Genomic DNA, 22,412 nt, shown 5'->3' with positions numbered 1-22,412 from the left:
TCATATATTATCGTGAAATTGGATTACTTCCGATAGTCCAGCAGACGACAGAATTACTCGTTCTTTTGTAATTTGGTGTCTCGGCCACGTTCCTCTTTTGTGCACCTTCGTAACCTGTTTTTTCATTTTTTTTTAAATTCCTTTCTTTTCGATTATCTGTACGTCGTGCTGCGTGAATCAGTCGCTCGCGAATTAGGTTTTCGTTAGTACAGGTAATTGTCAGAAGTAATCAAATTGTTTCTAAAATCACAACTAACTGGAAAAAAACAAAGAGTATTACGTCTGGCATTTCTCTATCGTCGTTGTACAGTTAACATGTATACAGTATGCATCTATTTTTATTGCTTTTATCATCGACTGAGAATCAAAGGTCTTTGCGGTAAACGTAGAAACGCTCGAAGAATAAGAAGAATGAAAGAAATCTGGGCATTTATGTTCTTGGTTAGTAACGAAACAGAGGCACTGTGTGTCTGGGAGATGAGGAGGTGGGAGGAGGCAAAGAAGCCAGTCGGAGCCGATCGACATTTACCTCGTCGGAAAAGGAAATGTCCTGCATCGCAAGGAGTGTTCCTTTCAGGACGCATCTTGCTTGAATACTTTAGCCTGAATACATTTTCTGTTTTGTGAATACCTTTACAGCTTACTTGCGAAGCTCTATAAAGTCCATTTTATAAATCACCTCGCTGCGTCGAATGTTACAATATTAACACACTTTGGCTGCGTAATGACGACGTGCTCTTTGTTGTTTGAGAGCCAATTAAAACGGTAGAGAAACGTTGGAAAGAAAAGCAAGCTGTCGTAACAAAGCCTGATATTCTCCAATAAGTGAATATTTTTGCTCTTTGAATTGTATTGTGAATTGTATCTTATATTCTTCCCGTAATATATATATAAAATTGTATTCTTTTAATAAACTTTAGAAAAATTATGCATCTATATCATATACACATATAAATGTATGGAAATAAAAAAATAGATATACAGACGGATACAATAAACTCTTCTTTAGAAATATTAAAATAAACTTGATATTACGGTGTATATAATGCCAAGTTGATCTTTTCAATAAGAAAAATACAATTTTTGGAGCACAAGATATAGTATAGAGCATTGTAGAGCACGAATCGATAACGGATAATGGCTGCGAGGCTCAAAAGCGATGGGATTCGAAGGATCGATTTTAGATTTGGGTGAATTAAATTTGAAATAAATACTTGATTTAAACGCGCGATTGCAGTGAAGATACGCGAAAAGAATGAACGAATAAAATATTGTCGTAGGAAAAAGGAAAACGGAATATATGTGTGTATTGGATCGACTTGGGTCAGTTGCGACGCGCTACAGACGTTGCAGCGTTGCACCTTTCGTATGTATGCAACGGGTATGTACCTAATGTGGCAATTGTGTGTGGCTAATGCTCGTTATCTCGGCGTGTCGACTATTTAATGGTCCTACGTAATGGTCGGCCCAACGATATATTGTCCGTTTCTCGCAATGCGCGCGCTAAACTCGTCCTGTACCAATCTATGACATTATTCCCCACGGTTATTTTAGCAGGTTGCGTCACCTTGGCGAGATTTGCATAGGGAAATCTGTGGCGGCCCTTTGACGCGGCGCGCATCGCGTGCACCGCGTGCATGCCATGCATGCATGCATACCTATCTATCTGTTCGTCCCTGTTAAAATTATGCGCCTTTATGCGATTTCTATGCGCGAAGGAAATGCTCGCGAGGAAGCGACGACGCGTAATCAATATTAGGCTGCGGATTGAGACGGTTGCCGGAAGAGTTAGGAGAGACGTAAAGTGACGTGACAGTTTTTCCTGCCACGATAGATCGTATTACTCGTGGTTGATTCAGTCACTTCGACTTCATCTATCTTTAGTCGACTAAATGAAGCGAACACAAAGAACGTTCGGAAAAACCAAGATGCGGAAGATAGATGCATCCTGGAATTCCACTTATATCGATTCGAACCTTTCATCTTGTTACATGTCACAGAAAAACTCGCATAGTTCTTTTGATTTTCGATTCCGCTAGGCCATTGAGGGGCTTTTACATTAAATGTACATGTTACGAATCATTCCTTTTACCTATCTGTTTAAAAATGACGCAATGTCTGCGGGTACATAATAAACGTAGTTCCAATTTGCGGTTTCCGATACGATTGTAAATAGAATTATCTCATTTCAACATCATTGCAAAATTATGCTACATATTTAAATTATACCTGGCGAACTGATGATATATGGCGAATGTATATTAATGTAATCGATCCAAGTTTCCGTGGAGAGCACAATTCCCAGGTTGACTTGCATAGAAACCATTTACATAATTCTGAACTTTTATTCTTTATCTTATGGAATCTGCGCAAAGTTTTTCACTTTATAGAATCTTCTCAATCATAACGTTACGTGAACATAATCTTTCGACATCTCTTTTTCTACTTGAATAATCAGGAAATATAAACTTGGACGACATTATTATCGACCTTCTCTTAATCTATAACTTATAATTTATGTATAATCTATAATTATAATTTATAATTTAATCTATAATTTATTTTAATTTATAATTGAGAAGCAAAAATTTCCTCTGAATACTCGGTAAGTAAAATTCCTGTCGATATTGTAATGCAAATTAACCTTTAAAAGTGCAAAACTACCCTGTGTATGGTTTCTTTTGGAATGTACAACTATACAAATGTAAGCGGCGTACAAAATGGACAAGCGGCGTTACGGATGAAGTTAATTTTACGATGCTACTTTGTTGTATTGTACGCTCATACAGAAGTAAGAACTGCGAAAGAACATAGCATAACTATGCTAATATACCCAGAAGACTATGCCCACATATTTCTAGTTATTCTCTGCAACGAAAGGCCCCCTGTTGCGGTGTCTATTGCTATCTACGATATGCATAAGGCGCATAAGACGCATAAGACGCATAAGGTGCCTCGCCTGAAGGCCGTGAGAATTTTCGTGATGCTTAAGAACGCGGATACGACGGTGGATGAGTAACGAGACATTCCTCAGAGAGAATGTGCGAAACATTAAATAGAAGATAATTATTTCGATTTATTAACTATTCTCATGGATCGCGCGCTATGAGACAATTTATGACACTTCATGCAGTCGAGAGGCGTTTTATACAACGGGCCTTCGCTGCAAAATTATAGTTGCATGGTCGTCCACGATTAAGGCTTATGTTAAGCTTATAGCGTATCTCTTGGATAGATTAATTAATATTCTCAATAGCCATTCCCTGGATGAATTGTGAGTAAAAAAAAAGTGCAATCAAAACCCGCGAAATTAATGCATTAAATTGGATTACACTTGAGATTTTATTTTAAAGTTGCAAACTTGCTTTAAATTAGATACATACGTTAGATTAAAATTTATTTTTTAATAACTGATAAAAGTTACAAAAAACATATGCGTGTTTTAATATCAGATTCTATGAATGTCAATTTTTTAGTACTATTAAATTCAGTACGGAAAATATCGCTCTTTTGTTCTTCCTTCTTCTGCATTACCTATGCGCCACAAAAATTTAACTGGTTATAAAAGCTCAAGAGAGGTAGAAAGAGATAGAAGAAGTCCTACACGATAGAAAAGCAAAAATCTTTGAGAACATTGCGCGAAGCGAGCTTTTGCCACGAGGGCTATTGAATTGAAATCAGATTCTCCTTCATTTTTTTGCGAAAAAAACGTCGATATCCGGTGCAGATACCAAATCCATAAGCTTATCACGCCTTAGCTGCAGACGACGTCTTCAATGTTATAACATTGACTTGCAATCGATGAGAATCATGAAATGTTCCTATCCATTTAACATGTTACTATTTCTTTTATATACACATAACATTTATGTAATTGAAAATAAAACATTTACAAAGCTTATTTTTTGTTGTATTAAACAGTCCATAAAAAAAGTCGAGTAAAAATGACACACAGTGTCATATAAGTAGCTTCTTTAAGTTCGTTAAGATAACATTTCTGTCGCAATTAACGACGACAGACACGACTTACTGGTAATGTTTATGTACATTATGTTACGTGGAGAGGAAGAGGAGGTGAAAGCTGAAATAAATTGCCGTCTTTCAAGCAATCGTGAAAACGACGTCGCCACTGCACAACTCCTTTTACTCTCCCCTTTCCGCCTCTATATTGCTCGTGCTTATGAAATGGCACAAGCGGTCATTAAAGCAAAACGAGGTACAAAAAAAAAATAATAACGCTAATTGTCGTCTTTTCGCCTAACCAGTGTTTGGCACCTGGTAAAACCGTTTCCAACGATGAAAAGATGGACTTTAATAACGACGTTGTCGCGTGTTGTAATCGGCATATATCATTATTGACAGCACAATGTGGTATTTTTTACCTTGGGAACCGTGTATTAACGTTAATACCGGGTTCCCAACCGTATCAGCCTGCACGAGTCAGGCATTTTCGGCAATTAACCCTAACCACACCCTCCGACATGAGCTATAAGGCTTCTTAATCGGTTTCCTGCGATAATATCGAGTTTAGGCCGCAAAATTCCCCTGGTTCGATTAAAAATAAGACTAACAAGTCGATAAGATATATCAACAAATTTCGCGGAAATATAATCAGTGAAATTAAGATTTTACAACGCGCGGAATGTTCACTCGTACGATTTCTTTCACAATTATTTTTATCGTTAATTTCTAATGTTCTTTTGTTTATTTTTGTTACAGGTAAGTTTACAAGTGTAAAAAGGATTATGTGTAGAGCACTAGAAAACCAAGAGGAAACGTAAACGGTATGTGTATCCATGTACGTATAACTAGACGTATATCCCGTATTCGTTTCCATCGTGCGGTACAAGCTTGAAACGTCGACCCATCTGTCGGCTTTGCAAGATAAAGTTCTAGTATAACACTTGTTACGCAAATATGACACTATTACTTTTCCTGCTCGCGAAGAGACGTCTGTTAAAAACGACTCTCGACTCTATTCCAGTCTCGACAGATGGCTAAGGTAGACAGTAACATGATGAAAATTGTCTACGTTCGTGCCCTTTCTTTGTGTTCAAAATATGTATATATTATGTTGTTAATAAAAATAAAATATATACATGTTTTTAAACTCACATGGAGAGACAGTATAATGCCATAAATTTAAGAAAAATATTTATTAGTGCATGCTCTTCAACATTCAAATATAATTTTCCAAAAAATAGATTAGCATTATCAAAGAAATACAGTATCAGGTTTCTATTAGAATATTTTTATATAGAGACGATGAATAAATAGTCCATGCATCATGAATGCAATTAGAAAATTCTTGATAATCAACTATATTTATTATAACTAGATAATTTTTTTCTCGTAAAAAAAAAAAAAAAAAAAAAAACAAGTTATATTTATACGAGATATAGAAAGGAGAAATATAAAAATTCAATATTATTTTATCACTCTTTTATTTTGTTATATAACTGCAAAAAGACTATGACAAAATAAAATTCCAAGAAAAATATTCTTTTTACGTTCAGCAACGATGAAATAACTTGATCAAAGGGATGGGTTGGAGGCTGTTAATGAACATAATAATATCTTTCTTAATTTTTCTTTTTTTTTTTCTGAAAACCCGAGCAGGATAAGCGAATATTTTATACAAATGGTAAAAAGCTCGACTCAATTAAAGTCGTGTATAGTGGAGGTGGAGGCGACAATGCGAATCACGCTTTTCGTACTTAAATCTCCAATTTCACGGCTACCTTCGTATCGAACAGAGCGTGACGCGCCTCGATCGTTTCCGTGACATTTTTCTTGCTCGGCACGCGAAGCCAAGCAGAGTCGTAAAGTCCACAGGAAATGGAGACAGAGTTAGGATAACCTGAACTCCGTGTAGCTTTTGGTGTGTGTATATATCCGAGACGATTCCAAGAGTTTCCGAGATTGCAATTGCGAGTTTCCATTAAATGATTTGTTTGTCAAGTTGAGAGCTGATTTAATTTTACCCCAGGACATTATTGCAAGTGATAGTCGCGTTCGTTTGTAATATATGTATATTAGATAATTAAAATTGATTTTTTTACATGACATAAAGTCATAATGCAAACTTTTTTTTTAATACTTTATTATAGTCGATGATTCCATTTTTCCTGTAATACAGTATGTATGTAGTATAGTAGCTACTTTTTTTTGTCGTCAAACATATTATACAATAGAAATCAACAACTACGAATATATCAGTTTGCATTAGTAATAAAACGATATCCTAATTGAATGCATGTAGCACACGGTAGAACAAATAAGAAACAAGGTAGAAGAGAAAGAGAACGCGATGGCTCGTTAGCTGAGAAGAAAGAGAGAGTAAGAAAGTGTAAAAAAAAAGCAAGAGAAAGGCAAAAAGGAAAAGTCAGACCGACGCGAGCGGAACCAGTGAAAATCGCTGCTTTACGCGGATCATAGAAGTTACAAGAGGGCAGGAAATGCAATGCTTCAGTTGCATGTCTCTCTCTCTCTCTCTCTCTCTCTCTCTTTCTCTAAGCCGCCGTATCTCGCTTCCTCTTTTCGGATAGTTATATGTTGGGGATTCAGAACTATACACGGTAACGCGCAACGAGAACAGCGTTACGAACAGTTTGCCAACTCGTTGAGCGAGACTCGAACTCGATAGGCTGTCTGGGCAGCCAAGCTGGCGAGTTGGTCCGTTTCGATTCTTTTCTTCGTTCCGTCGTTCCATGCGTTTCATCGCACTTTCTCGCTCGGCAAAACATGCCGGCTACTTTTTTCTATTTTTACATCAAACGTCTAGCTCACCGCGCGATATACCCTGCCTCGTATCTTTTCTCTATCCACTTTCGGACCCTCCGCTAACCCCAGCTCTGTACCTTTTCTTCTTATATCCGCGCGCTCTCTTTCTCTCTCTCTCTCTCTCTCTCTCTCTCGCGTTCTAAAACAGATCGACACGAAACTGTGAGGTGTAGGCAACGGCGAATGCGAAACCAGACAAAGGAGAAGAGAGAAAGAGAAGGAAATCCTAAAGGAAAGCCGTGAGGGTCGAACGCGGCAGCAGTACGACAATCACGAGATTGTTACATATACCGTCATCGTTTCGCCAGCATCGCTTCTCATTCTCGCGTTTTCTCTCTCTCTCTCTCTCTCTTTCTTCCTTTATTCTTCCCTCTTTTTCTTTCTCTACAAATGTCCTCCGTATACTGTTCCTCTCATCTTCCAACCAACTCACCCGTGCTGGAGGTGGATCTAACCCGCTAGCAAGATACATCCGTTCGTACAGTTCCGGATCTCCATCCACACCACCACGAACTCGGTCTCTAGTACACGCGATGTAGAAACCGCTGCTACGAATACCGAGCACGAACTTTTCAGTGGACATGCCCGCGTATGCCGGTTCGTCCGAATGTACATCCGAGAAGAAAGCTACTCCATTACGTACTTTTCTGATCTGACCTTAAGGAAAATACGTTTGAGAGAGAACCTTACACCTCGCCGCTCTTTCCGAGACAATATACGATTAGGACGCGTCGCGTGGGAATGATCGCGTTTTCTGCTGACCGTAGAAATAGTCTTTGGAAAGGGTAAACGCTCTTGAGAGACATGTTCAAAGAAAGCTTGAAAGCTGCTCTTTCAAATCACGTCTTCGTATCCTTTCTTCTTTACATTGCACTTAACGTCGAAAGTAATATGATGGAATAATTTTTGAAACTGCAATATATGCGCACGCATACTGAAATAATATTATATGTCATCAATTAATAATAAATTTTCTTGTTGTCCATATCAACTTTTATTTTCCGCGCACATTGCATTAATATGAAAGTACTAACGAATGTAAAACACAAGTATAAGAAAAAGATTAATTTTTATGTCATTTAATTTGACATAAACCGCCGTGCGTAACAGAGTGTTTTTAGTCATCCTCATAAGGAATAATGAAAAAGCAGTTATTCCGCACGCACGCACGGACGGACGCAACGATAATTATCGGTACTCGTCTAAATCTGAAGACTGCGAGCGCGCTTGATTTTTCAACGGAGAAATGTCGACCGCATCTGAGTCCACATCCTTTTCGAATCCCAGAGCGGCGAAATCGAAATCACGTGTCGTGCGGTTATGTACGTCGCGCGTCCTTGCGCGCTTTTTCCTCACCGTCATCGAGGCACGTCGTCGCCGTCTTTGTTGTCGCTGTCGTCGTGCGCTTCTTATGCGATTGTACGGAAAAGGCGATGCCAGTACAACGTCAGGCCGATGCGGCCAGCCGCTTTATTAGGTATGCATCGGAGTAGACACGGCGAAGAAAGAAGGAGGAGAAGAAGGAGGAGGTGGTGGTGGCGGCGGATAGAGCTCTCGTGATTCGCAGCCGGCGTTATTAACGTCCGAGCGCTAGAAGCGAGCCCCGATCACATCGCGTTCGTGATAAATCGCTTCGGTGGCTTCCCCCGGCCTCCTGCGCCATTCGCTATTATGTCTTGTACGTTTCATTACAAATTTCCTTTAGTGTCGTTACCCCTGCGTGTATACGTGCGCGCGAGCACACCCGCGAGAATCGGACGCACGCGCACCAAGAGAGCGCCATACGCTCGCTCGAAGATAGGAAAGGAAGTAGAATAAGAAGAGGGAAGATGTATTTATTGTGGGACGACGTCGAGCGGACAAGGCAAAAGTGAACGCTCTCTCTCTCTCTCTCTTTCTCTCTCTCTTTCTCTCTCTCTCTCTCTCTCTCTCTCTCTCTCTCTCTCTCTCTCTCTCTCTCTCTCTCCCCTACGGGGACCGCGGGATATTAATTCTTGTTACTCATACGTATCGCCGCGCGATATCCCGTGGAAGTATCCAGTAGAAACAAAGAGAGGAAAATGCCATAACACAAAACTGACCGCGGTGAATGATCGTATCGATTGAAAGGATTGCGACGCGGGGCGCAACGACGAAGGGCGAGCTCGATCATGCTTGATTTCTAATGGGATAGCTTGTCATTAATGCTATTTATATTCATAACTTTCAATGTGCACATTCGTACATATATATGATGTATCTATATATGTATGTGTGTGTGTGTGTATATTTATGATTTGCATCTAATTCACGGAAAATCATTGCGGGGCACTTCCGTTCCACGAATAACGTGCTTCGTTTATTCTCAACGCATGACCGTGCACCCGTAAATCTATGCGAGCATGCATATTGGCTACTTAATTCGCCCGCCACGCATAGCGAAGATGATGGTGTATTATTCATCATAATCCGATGGCGAGACGACAAGACAGGAGTGAAAGAGAGTTTGCTACTTAGTTCGCAGAATATTAATGTGCATTATTCGTAACGTTACTAACACACGCGCGAACGCATAAGATATGGAAATATTTCAGTATCAATCAAGTTTTTTTCTGATTTCTTTCTGACAATTGTAATTTAATTTCTTCGATACTCATTCAAGCCAATTACTACGCACATGAAATGTGCTAACTCGAAACTATGCTGCTCGAAACGATTAATGAAAATTAATAAATTAATATTCTTGTTTTGTTAATTACAATTTATCTACAGAATAAATTAACAGAATATTTTTTATCGCAGTAAGTGCGTTTGCTCGTAATTGCTCTCTCTCTCTCTGCGTCTGTATTTTTGCGACCGTCGAGCACGATGCGTCGGCATATTTTTGAATACTAATTGAACTTGAAAAAGCAAAGTCGATACTAGGCAACGGGACAAAAAAAAAATTAAGTATTCGCGTTGGAGAAAATACTGGACACCGGACAGACAGTAGCGATAAGACGATCGCTATACGACGTGGCGTATTTACGACGTAGTCACGATAGTACTTAGTCTTTCCTTCTTCGTTTGCATTGCGGCGAATCGCTAATCAAGCGGCAGGTCGGTCAAACGATATCGTTTCATACGGTCTAGACTGTCCTCGTCGTTCCTTCCATACCGTTCGCCTGTCTATCTCATTCTCGTCCTCGTTCCCGCTCGTGTAGTTCTCCCGGCCGAAGGAGGTCGAGAGAAGAGATCCACGCCACTTTGCATGTCTGTCGTCTCACGGGAACCTATCTGCGCAACAAGCCGATCGTGCAAGACGACCGAGTTGAGCTACCGACGCCTACACCGTCCGATTATTCGTACTTCGACACTGTGTACTCTACCATCGAATTGATAGTCGGTATCGAGGCAAACATGGAATGTAGGCTATCGACCGAATCCAGTTAAGAGCGTAACGTAGAATGAAGAGAGAGAGAGAGAGAGAGAGAGAGAGAGAGAGAGAGAAAGAGAGAGAGAGCGTGCGAGAGATGTAGGAGGAGAAGAGACACATTCATGCTGTGTACATATTCATACAAAGCGTGAGAAGGAGATAGAGACAGAGGGAGCGAGAGAGGGACAGTAGAATGAGGGAATGCGGCCAGACACAACGGACAAGAGGCTCCTTGCGTCGTCCGGAGTAGAGAGGTCGGTAGGTAGATTCAGCCGTTTACGTACACCCCTTGGGCTTGTCATGCGGCGGCTATCGGCCGACCGCGATCGAGGGACTGGCTGTATCCCCAATGCCACCTTGTACTCAGCGGCTATGTCGGATCGGACAGGCATGTGCTTCGCCGCTTACCACGATGGGTCTTCTCTTCTCTCCCTCCGATGTCTCCGTCCTCTCCCTCCCCCCCCCCCTCCGCACCCGCCCCCGCATCTGCTTTGCTCGTTGCTTTGCATCAGCAGCAGCCCCAGCATCCAGTACTACTAGAACGGGTTATTTCGGACCACGTGGGTGGCTGTCTAACGAGATATACGGCGAGCGCACGTTCCGAAAGTGGGACAGAGCCCGGGTACTTGTTCGGTCGGCGAACTGCACGCCGCTCGTGATGCATCGCGAATATATGGCGATGATCGCGATGACACTCGGCGATGGCTATCGCGATACCGGGCCGCTATCGCTATCGGCGACGATCGCGAATGGCGCGAATACCGTGCGCGCGACACGATCGAGGGCAACGGGATTAACGAGTGTGAACAGATACGAGTGGATCTTTGGTATGCGACAGTATGACGTGTCTCGCGAGGGGAAAAGAGGGGAAAGGGGAAGAGAATTCACGGTATTCGCTTTCTTTCTCTCTCGCGTCGCGACTCACACAACTCGTAAAGTCAAGGATTACTGTTACCGCCGATCGCCGACCTTGCGTCCACTGTTCTGCATCTCGTGTGTGTGTGTGTGTGTGTGTGTGTGTACGGTGACCCACGGTGCCCGTCGATGAACGAACGTATGCGTGAAATCCCTGTGTGTGTGTATCTGTAAGTTTCGTTACGACATTTCGTATGGTAGGTCGCGTACAATGGCGAGTCGGATAACGGTGTCGTTGTGTCGAGGGTGTGCAGGCCTACTTGCTCCTCTCGCCTCTCGCATTACGGTTTTCACCTCGGTCGCACACTCTCGGCATCGCGTATATATCACGCACGAATATTCCTTCGTTCGCCTGTGTGTTTTCCACGGGCTAATTGCCTCGCTAGCGCCGTTACTCGTTCGTTGGATTATGCGAGCGGCCGGTGCCGTTAATTTTACGCGCGGCGCGGCGCGGCGCGGCGCGGCGCGGCGCAGCGGTTCCCTATTCCCTGGCCTCTTAAGTACCCTATCCGCAATCGCGGTAAGGACGAGATCATCGCAGCGAGGTGCCGCGTTTAAATACGGCGAATTCCCGGTGCTATTACGCCGCCATGAAATAAATTTCCTCGGCAAATGGTGCGAAGCATTCCGTTAGACTAAAGGAAAATTGCGATGGACGGTCGCCAATTTGTGAATCGATGCTAATGTTTGCGATAATCCCTCGAAACGTATCGTGCTCCGTAAAGGATATTGACTGCGTCAACTTTCGTTGAAAGAAATACTTTATTTGCTAAACCTTGACCGCAACGGCCCGGCTCTATATCGGGCGTGATTTATAGCTGCTAACAAACGATGATGGATCGCGTACATAATCTTCAAGTATGTTCATAAACACCAACTTATGGAATGTAGTGGTAGTGGACAGACTGACAGTTACGCTTTCGCTTTCTAATGACAGTAAAACTCGGCAAGAACTATGTCTCAAAACACGGTTCACCTAGTTATTTTATTTTGCACATACAAGAACCTGATTGATCTGGCGCTAAAAGTTTTTGCTGGCATTCATTATTACTGTATACCTATATTATTATTAACAAGTAAGTAAGAAGTTTGATAATAATACTATGTAAAAATATTTGGCAAAATTTGATATAAATTAATAAGTGAGTATTTTTAAATTGATAAAATAAATGTAAATATTTTACAATTGTCAAATATTAAATAAAGATTTAAGATGCGCAACTAAATGCACTTATATTAAATATATATAAATCTTTTTTAAGATTAAATTGCTTTACCTTAAACATCTTAGATGTAAATTCTAGATTAAAAGTATAAAATAATATAGCACAGTGCATTTAAGAACGCGCATATTCGATTAAACGAGTAAAGAGTAATTCTGTATCTCACGTATTTCCCAAGCATACAGCAAGGGAAATCTCAAAAATCCTTCGTTAAATTGTGTTGGCGAATAGCGCAGCGATCGAGGGGATACTCCTTGTCGCCAATATCGTTCGTTCCTCTGGTAAAGACTCTTTTCCCATTCGGACAGTAAAGTTAATCCCCGCTTCAATTTCGTAGCGCGGACAGTACGGCGTGGCGAGCCATTTGAGAGTTTCTACGCGAGAGCGAGACTGCACGAACCGAATCCGACCTCAAAGTCCACCGGCGCGGTGCGCCGTCCTTCCACGTGCGGTGGAACGCACGCGAAGCGGACAGGATCCGCCGGATGGAATCGATAATACGTGCGGGACGAACTGCGAACGCGAATAAATCGTAGAAATCAGTCACGTACTTCTCTACCGGCCTTGGGAATCACCGTTAAGCCCTTGATCGCAATTTAACCTCGGAGGCTGAGAGCAATACTGGACCGCAGCGTCCAGACGACTATCTAGCCGCGTGTACGCGTTTAAATTCCGCTTTCCCTCTCTCTATCTCTCTCATAATCATTTACTCTTTCGCTGCAACTGTGAACGAACCGATACGTTTCGGTCCATTTTCAGTACTTGCTGTAGGTTGCAAGATGGTGATACGAGCGCTTGTGTACGGTCGCGGTCGGCGCACGAGAATCTCGAGGATGGTTCGACGTCGGTCCGCGCGTAATTACGCATGTGTCCGTGCGGAACCGCGCAACGCAGCTGCGTGCTTGGCGACTGAGAAAAATACCCCCCTTGCGGTTTCGCGATAATATCCGACGCGGATAGAACGAAGCGGACCCACAGGTGGGCTGAGCGTGTGTGTCCAACGGTAAACGAAAGCGAGGAAGCCGAATGTGAAGGAGAGGGAGAAGCACGTCGACGACGAAACGATCTTTGCAGCGAAGACGGCTGTATCGTGCGCGCTATAGCGAGATCACGACAGGCCGGAATGATTGCGCGTATGCCACGCTTCGTGATCGCGCGAATGGATTTAATTAGGCATATATTGGGCAGATTCTCTTCCTTCTCTTCTATCCTTCGGCAACTGCCGTTAGTGCCGTTGTGATATGTACAATATACATATATGTGCGCGCGCGAGCGACCAAGCGTCCAGGCACTACCGGCACGCGGTATTCGAACGATTTCATAGGCGTTCCGCTGGCGTAACTCGCTGAAGCGTAATGGAGAAGGGCTGTGTATATGGGAAAACGATGATTCGACGATCCACCAATGTAGGCACTTGGGTATTATAGTCTGCACGCGTAAAAAAGAACATTACAACAAAGTAACGAAGAGAATGTAATATATATGTATATAATTAATTGTACACACGTAGGAACATTTTTATCACGAGTCTGCGTGCATTTATCCGTTATCGACGTGTTAAAGAAAAGGTAAATTATGATTCGTAATTTTGTGTGATTCTTTTGTTAGATCGGATATGAATGAATGAACGGAATAAATTTTTCCACACATTATTTTCAAACTGATAATTTTCTTGCGTGAAGTCTTTTCCGTCGATAACAAGTCGCTGCTACGCCGCGTCTCATAGCACGATATGTTGGCGTGGTGCAAGTTATTGCTGAGATTAAACAACTTTGCCGGATGATTGATTGCTTTGTGCTCGCCGGCGTTAAAACCTTTTCACAGAGAGATACGCTATCCACGCGGGAGATGGCTGCTTTATCCGTTCCTTCTCTTCTTCTTTATCCTGTGCTTTTTCTGGCAACCTACCGATGCGTGGATAACTCACTCGCTTCATCGTGTTCCACTCTTTTAACTTTTAGATATCTCTACGCCAAAATCCATCTTGTTTAAAGCTCAGTCGTTTATCTTTATTAATTTTATTTAACTATTTACATGTATGTACGGTTACGACTATGCACATGTCGTTCCATCTGACATCCGTTTTCTTCTTAACACATTCCATCTTCTATCTATATATTACCTATTTCGTCGCGAAAAATCTCGACACGTTGAAAACCGCATCGCATGGCTCGTTACGCGTCTTCAGTTTCTTAACTATGCAGCAATAATTTGCCTTTTTCCGGTGACTCGGCGCGGTCCCTCTTCTCGTCGCAATTACCGTGTCAGCGTGTTGTGACTTTTTCAGTTGTCGATGCGAGTAACTATGAATTTCATGTGGTAACAAGTCTCTCTCTCTCTCTCTCTCTCTCTCTCTACCTCCCTTTCTCTCGACCTAACCATCTTTTTATATAATTTTCCCACATCCAGATGCATATCCGCACACTGCGGTGAGCGACCGCGGAAAGTGGTATGCCGCATGCGTGAGCGTCTCTAACTCAGCTGCATGATGATAATTGCTCGTTGCATGCCAAGTAGAAGTGCTGTTGCACATTATAAACTCGGATCAAGCTTACTCTTCCATCGGCAATGCCGTTCTCGTCCTTTATCGCCCTTCCCGCACACTTCTTGCCTTATCTCATTTAACCCATCTTGAACTTTCTTCATATTCGATTCGTGTCCCTTTAAACTTCGTTACCGGACTTTTACCGCTTGCGCCACCGATGCCATTCAACGTAAGAAGCACTCCGTTTCTCGAATTCACAATCGAGTTTGCGACCGTATTCCCCAGCAGCGATCGTATCTAGTCACGCGGCTATTTGTGTAACGACTCACGATAACAGGAGCAAAAATTACACAGCGGAATATTGCGAAGAAACGTGCGACTGCCGAGGTTACCGTGCGAAAATTAAGGACGTGCCGAATTTGAGCGCGCAATCGCCAGGATTATCCGCAATTGGAGCAGATTGCGGTGCGTGTCGGAATAGGGAGCACTATAGGAGCTCGTTTATTGTTTCTCGTAAAGTACAGTCGGGTGACAAGCCGAATACAATAGGAAGACCAAGTTGCGACTGTTAATCCGTGATGCGACATTAAACGACGTGTTTCGCGAATTTATGGCTGGCGTATATCTTGTAATAAACAGCGTCACACGAGGCAACGTCGTAAATGTTCCTTAGAACATTGCCGACACATACTTCCTTAGATAATCAATAATTCCAATTACCACCTTGCACTCCCCTACGATCTCTAATATGTCAATAGTCAATATCATGAAATATTGTTCTCTTTATGTTTCTTCTTCTTTTTCTTTATCTCTCTTTATTCATATCTATCTAGTTATATATAAACATTGTTCCGCTTCTGGTGACGAGAATTCTACCAAATTACTTTCTCTCTCTTTCGCTCTCTCTCTCTCTCTCTCTCTCTCTCTCTCTCTCTCTCTCTCTCTCTCTCTCTCTCTCTCTTTTTTCGTTCTAGTTTTCTTCGATATGCCGATGTCCCCTTTGCTCTTTTGCGGTTACTTTCTTCTAACGCTCTTTTCGTTGCACGATCCACGGAGATTTCTCGTGGGAGTGTCTCGGCTTCGAGATTGTTGCTGCTCTAAGTAGTTCGCCGGTACATCCCACCGAAGCGTATCTCGCCTGTTGGCAGTCTTTCAAACGCCTGAGAGCGAGTCGAATTCTCTTGGATCTTTCAACAATGAATTTCACACTTATAATTGGACGTGTTACGTCGGGCAACGTTCCTAACGTTAAGTGCATAGCTAAGCGCGTAAAGCAAGAGAGACCAATTTTCTTGTGTAAGCGTAATAATAAAAGAGCAATATCTATTATCGATTAAATGATATAACGCTCAATGTGCCAAAGAATTCGTCTACGATTAAGAGAAATGACAATCAATTTTGCTTAATTTTGCTAATTGCATTACGATAAAGAATTTATAGTTGTGCAAAATAAAACTATGTATTTAATGTATTTTATTATTATTTTAATTTAATATTATTAATTGTATAGCTTTGATATATACAAATCATCATTTCAAATTTAAAAGCACTAAAAAGAAATAATACGGAAATATAAATTATAAATATTGAAAAATATGTTAAAATAATGGTATATGATTGTTCTAATTTAAGCATGTGTGGAAATATAATGAAAATCTTTCCAGTATTTTTTTTTAGGTATAAGTAAACCTAAAATAAAGCATTATATTTTTGTATATATATATTTTAATAATTATTTTAGAAAGAGAAAATCAATAAGTAGTAAAATATAAAATGTATATTTAAATGGATACAGCTGGTTATTCAAGTAAAGGTCAATATTTTATTTTTAACATCGGCAAATTCTATGTATCGGCATCGATAAAATCAGTCGATGTGCACTACTCTCTGTAATTGTAATGAAAATATCTTTTCGCTGATATCATATATTTAACAATGTACGAGTATTATAAATTTACATTTTTTCTAAAATTATTTGATACATCTATAAAGAACAATGATAAATAAATTTAAATTAATACTTTTAATCTTTCGAACAATTGTTCCGAGGCTTACTGCATTTCTATTTATTTTAGTCCATCTTTTTTCACAATCTTCGAACGCTGATTAAGCTTACTCAAAATTTATACGAGCAATTTAATGTGAGCTTTCAAGTGTAATATTTTAAAGAGAAACACTATACCGAGAAACTTGCATAATTCACGACCGCCGTTCTTCCTGCTTATGTCACAATTAGTATAGCAGGCGTGGTGGTGTTTTCACCATTTTCGTTCTCTCGTACCAAAAATACTCGAGTTGCCATGGCCATTTCGTAGCTTGCATTCCACGCGTTCTCTTCTTGCCCAGACCGCACCTCCAGCAAATCCCGTCCGCGATACTTGTGGACTTTGTCGGATAAAAGCCGGAGCCGAACTCTCATTCATGTTGTAGTGCCCTTGACGTCCCAGTCGTACCGTTTCAAAACGTTAATTTTTTTTTCAGAAAGTTTGCCGCGCTCGGCACTTTGGCGCAGTCACGATGCGTAAGTGCTCTTTATCTCGCCAGCTTCTGCTTTCGCAACCGTTCATTTGTAGAATTCGATTTGAACGCACAAGGGAGGTGTCAAAGAGCGAACAAAGTGGCAGGATTTTACCGGACGCGCCAGAGTCCGTGTAATAATGTCAGTGAATATCTACTTTTAGGAACGCGTCCGAGAACGATCGTACGGATTCGTCGAGGCGTTACTGGGGATAAGAAAGCTTCCTACAATTATCAGCAATGCAAATTGTCTGAATTCTTGGATCGCTGAGTTAATCCCTAGTTAAAAGGAATTTCGTGTCTGCTGTTTCCTGGGATTCTTCGTTCAAGCTATGTTCCGATGTGACACGTCAGATTAATGATTTCCGGGAACCTTGGTTACCGCCGCCGAGAGAGAACGTAAGATTCGAATTTTTCGTCGCAAACTTTTCGCAAGTTTTTTATCTACGCGTAGCGCGCGCTAGGTAGCTAAGTAGGTAGGTACTCGACTAAACTTTTTTCCGAGATTTACAACGTTCGCGCCCGCATACGCGAAAGTTGGCGCGAATGTTGGCTGCTATCTCGCTCTTTGCTCTTTGATTTTGCCTCACCTTATGTTGTATGCACGCACGCGTGGATACATCTAGGATGCTATATCGTACGTGCATCTTAGCGTATTTATACGTGCGTTACTCGAATATACATATGTATATGCCGGCATGTATATGTACGTGCCTAGAATGAGCACGGAGCCACATCTTGTGAACCAATACTCTCATTAGAGAGAAGAGACCTCATTATACATAGCGCGCCACGAGACCTTGCTACGATTATATTACATTATTGTAATTGATTGCAGAGAGAAAGAGCACACATGTACCTAACTCCGGCGTGATTCTTAAACAATAAACTCATTACCTGGTAACAAGGAGAACGCCGATACCAACGTACCGGCAGTAATAATCTATCTCTCGTGAACAGCCATCGCCCAGGTTCGAGCCCCCTGTAGCAGCAGAACGATTCTCGAACGACCGATTCGCGTTTGATCGATCGCCCGACCAGTCCCGCTGGTCGTAAGCGTGCACAACGATCTCTCAAGCCTCTTTCTTCCTCCCCCGTCTTTTCTCTTTCTCCTTCTTCCTATTCTTCACCGATCTGCGAGAGAGAGAACGCGGTTCTCTCCAACGCTCATCTGGAGCACATCACTCGAGGTGCGCGCTCAGTCTTTACTATTTGTTCGCAACAAATCATCGATGCTTCGAACAAAAGAACTATATCTGTTTCCGCGAGAAACCTTCGATTGCATCATTCTCATGCTTCGATCGACTTTGAAAATTTCTTCGATTAATTTCTTCCGTTAATTTTATATGAGAGATAAATTTTCGAACGTGGCGAATGCTTAAAATGCTAACAATTTTTAATAATTTTTATTAAATGAGAAAAAGTAGAAAATCTGCTTTTAATTAATTTGTAAATTTAGTAAATAATGTTGAAAAGGAAAAAATTTACAAAGTGTAAAATGAAGAAAATCTCGTAGAAACAGAATTCGCTAATGATTTTTGCTAATATGTGAAACGTAATTAGATAACGCATCATATTATCTATGATTAAAGTTGAGCATGATCTTAGGTTGCAACGTAATTAATCTCAATAATCTCATAATAGTTGGAGCGTTAGCGAGGATCTTCCTGCGTTGCGAAGCGCCTTCGTTAGAAATCAGGGTGTTCCCGCGAAAGAATTCTGCGCCGACAATGTCTAATCAGGCGATTGTACGTTACACGGAGGGAATACCGTTCCCATGGAATGTTAATGCAATCTTCATCGGCGCTCTCTTCTTCGGAGAGTCTCGGATTGTCTCGTGCGAGACAAGCAGAGCGTCACGATGTCTGACGACCTTCGAGATCACACGCGCGCATTGTTACGCAATAACGTAATGCCGCAGGTTTTCTCTTGATTATCCGCGAGCAGCGAGCGGTACAGCAAACAATTGCAGCGGAGCGGGCGCGCGCCGAGGATGCGCGGCTCCGCAGATTTATCCGGACATTTAATGAAACAGCCAACTTCCTTTCCGCGATTTCTTCCGCGTTGATGTCGAAGGGCCGGGGTCACCCTTCTCGCGGCGCACGCTTCCTTACCGTTCCGTTTTGACTTTTCTTCAACGACAGAGTGTGCATTTACGTAATTTTCATAAATGTTTTCTACCGCTATACAGCATTGACCTCCCAGGGTTAGCAGGGTTAGAGAAAGATTATGCGAGTTGTAAGGATGCGCGCGCAATGATCTCTGAATCCTGTGTATTATCTCGTGGATAAATGTTTCATTGTTGTTCCTCTTTGCCCTCCCGTCAGGATTGCGCGGCACGTTTCTGTCGATCGCCTCGGCTCGATACCGGCTCGATTTATATAATTCTAGTCGATATCGCTGCGAGTTTTCGTACCGAATTATTTCGCAGCGTTTATGAATTCGGATGTTCGCGATTAAATAGCCTCCATTGAAACAAGCATATATCAAATAATTATTATTCTCTTATTCAATTTGCAATGCCAATTAATATTAACGTTGCATCCAACTGCCACAATAAATCGCCTCGAAATAAATTAACGCTAATTATTTGACCGAATTCCGTGTGGCATACGCGATGGTCGAGTATCCTCCACGCATAACGAATCGGATTAAAAGAGCGCGTAACCGCAATTAGATTATTTTTCATCCAGTTTTATTATAAAAATCAGAAACGATATAAACGGAAAAACTTTTTTTTTTAATTTTTCTGTTATTTCTCTTTTTCTTTTTCACGCCCGCCGTTTCGTTTCTTCGAAGAAGAAGATTAAAGCGGATTATTCCTGCAGCCCGGGTGCGCGCTTGTTCAGGAAATTTGCTTCAGCAGTTGGGTCGCTCATGCATATATTCACGCCAGTGCTCTCTTTTCCACGGTTTCCTCAAACACCGGGGGCCTGAAAAAGCGTAGCTATGCCACTTTTGATACGGTTCCGCTTGGCCAAGGACCTCTCGACCTTGTCTCGGGTCGGAGTCGACCGGGGCCAGCTCTCGGGTCGCTTGCGAGAGACCAGCTGGCAGAGACCTTTCGCTTTGGAGGCTTTCAAGGTGTGCACGTGCACATTCACCCGGCACGCTCGGCCTCACGGACGCGAACCTTGACGCGTCGGCGTGATATCGCATAAACGCGCGCTGCAACACCGAGCTTTATCGAAATCGGAAGACGCGCCGACCCGTCGTCTTCCGCATACTTGATCAATGAAAAGTGTCTGATACCTTGACACTTAGTTTCCCACCACCACTTCATCTAATTTTATTTATGTTGTGGCGGCACCGCGTAAAACATTGATGTAAAAGTAACGTTCTTTCAATAATGGACGAGGAAGAATCATTGCAAAATATATATATATATATATATAAAATTGATAACGTACGATATCGGTATAGCACGTAAAACTGATAAAAGTATGTTTAGTTTAATTAAAGTGAAACGAGAAAAAAAATATTTGTTTACATGACTTACTGCTGCATTGAGCAAGCACGTGTTACATTGAAAATGCTTGCGGCATTCAAAGAGCATTTTAAAAAACGGCTAAAAATACATTTACTACGATGTGTGGTAAAAAGTGCATTTCAAAGGTGAACGTAATTATAGATCAGCGTTGTAATTGATAGATGAGTTGTGCGGATTAGCATATAAATCAACATATAGCAAATCGTAGAAAGTCTTTGGATCGATATAATCATTACTTCCGCGAGAAAAATTCTTAAGTGTCTAACGGTCGATCGTGGCACGAGAAATCATTCTTGTCTAGACGCTCACTCGTAATCGATGATAACGATCGGAGAAAGAGAATTGGCAATAACGATGCACACGTAAAAACACCCTCCTCTCGCAGATTAGAAAGAACAAGAATACGGCATTGGGAGATATCTATGTAAGCACAACTTGTGTATCAAAAGGAATACGAGACGCATGCACGAGCGTTTTGCGCGGGACAAAATTTGCGAATTTTAACGTAGAAAAAATTTAATCTGATTACTGAAAGAGCGTAACACCGTATGAATATTTTATCCGTTCATTCACTCCTGTCCCATTGGAACGTGATATCCGTTTTTCACGCTTTTCACGATTTTCATATACGTAATGTATTATACGAGAAATAGTTCGTATTACATGATCGAAACAGTTTGCTATAGCGACGCGTGTGAAAGAGAGCAATTAAAATGCAATATAATCATGCCGTAAAGTAACGCGATACTCGTGCCACACTCTATACCTCTATACCTCTTCCCCCGCAAGCTCCCCTTCTACCACGCTCGTTGTGGAAGTAATGAAAGTGCATCGGTCATTACGCTTCTGATGCCACAGCAAGCGCATACAGAGCGTACTATCCGGGGTCCACGCGGAACTGCATTATTTATAAGCGTGCGCAATAAGGACGCCGCGATACGCATTATTGCATCCGGTTACGCGCCGTTACACATTACGATAAATAAGATCAACGTGACGAGTGATCTGCAACAAGGACACGTTCGTCAATACGCGGCGTCTACGCTCGTAAAACAGCGTATGTTTGTTTCGATATCTAGTTCGTTAGCTAATCAAATCGCATATCACGTCAACTTCTTCGATCGTTATATAGGCGGAAGTGCTCTATAAATTTTAAAATATGATTGCAAGACGCGATCAAAATTAATCAATATCATTACGTCGTAAGATGCTCGAGAGCCTTGAAAATAAACATTTTATATGATACGAATAAAAAGGAACGACTGGCATACATAAAGTATTAGTTTTACATCCATTCAAGTTTTACGAAAACATCAACGAGATAAGAGAATTCAAATTCTTCGACGATAAAAACTTGAGTTGTCTGTACCGTTACTAATATTATGATGACTTATCAACGTCAGTGGTGTGGCGAAATATAATATATCACACCGTACATTTATGAAAATGTATTAGTATAACATAATTTTTTTGCAATCATAGTTTCACGGTACTTTATATATTTCTCATGTGGAATTAATAATACTGTGAAAAATTTTACTGTTTATGGAATATTATTACTATCTGCTTGGCATACCACAAAATGTTTAAATAATGTTTTTCTGC

At 41.5% G+C, this 22,412-nt stretch overlaps 3 protein-coding genes across 14 annotated transcripts in view; 2 read left to right on the top strand and 1 right to left on the bottom strand.

Moving 5' to 3' along the window:
• Neo (ZP and PAN domain-containing protein neyo) overlaps nucleotides 1-22,412 on the bottom strand; it is a 287,267-nt gene that overhangs the window by 30,569 nt on the left and 234,286 nt on the right. The window lies entirely within an intron of this gene.
• The window catches only part of LOC140666131 (autophagy-related protein 16-1-like), a 277,683-nt gene that overhangs the window by 193,743 nt on the left and 61,528 nt on the right, over nucleotides 1-22,412 (top strand). For 2 of the 4 annotated variants that reach the window (XM_072892993.1, XM_072892986.1), the window contains one exon: nucleotides 4,720-15,524. The exons of 1 other annotated variant lie outside the window; for it this stretch is intronic. In XM_072892993.1, the coding sequence (XP_072749094.1) occupies nucleotides 4,720-4,737 (18 nt within the window). In that variant the 3' untranslated portion in view covers nucleotides 4,738-15,524. Of the gene's footprint in view, nucleotides 1-4,719; nucleotides 15,525-22,412 lie in introns of those variants that run through there. One more of the 4 variants, XR_012046715.1, reaches the window with a different exon arrangement.
• LOC140666136 (autophagy-related protein 16-1-like) overlaps nucleotides 4,764-22,412 on the top strand; it is a 199,117-nt gene continuing 181,468 nt past the window's right edge. The window contains exon 1 of the mRNA XM_072893008.1: nucleotides 4,764-4,784. The gene's annotated coding sequence lies outside the window, so the exon portion shown is untranslated. The remainder of the gene's footprint in view (nucleotides 4,785-22,412) is intronic.

Source organism: Anoplolepis gracilipes, chromosome 5 (genome assembly GCF_047496725.1).
Source record: "Anoplolepis gracilipes chromosome 5, ASM4749672v1, whole genome shotgun sequence".
NCBI classification, from domain to species: domain Eukaryota; kingdom Metazoa; phylum Arthropoda; class Insecta; order Hymenoptera; family Formicidae; genus Anoplolepis; species Anoplolepis gracilipes.
This window is presented reverse-complemented; position numbering and strand designations above follow the sequence as displayed.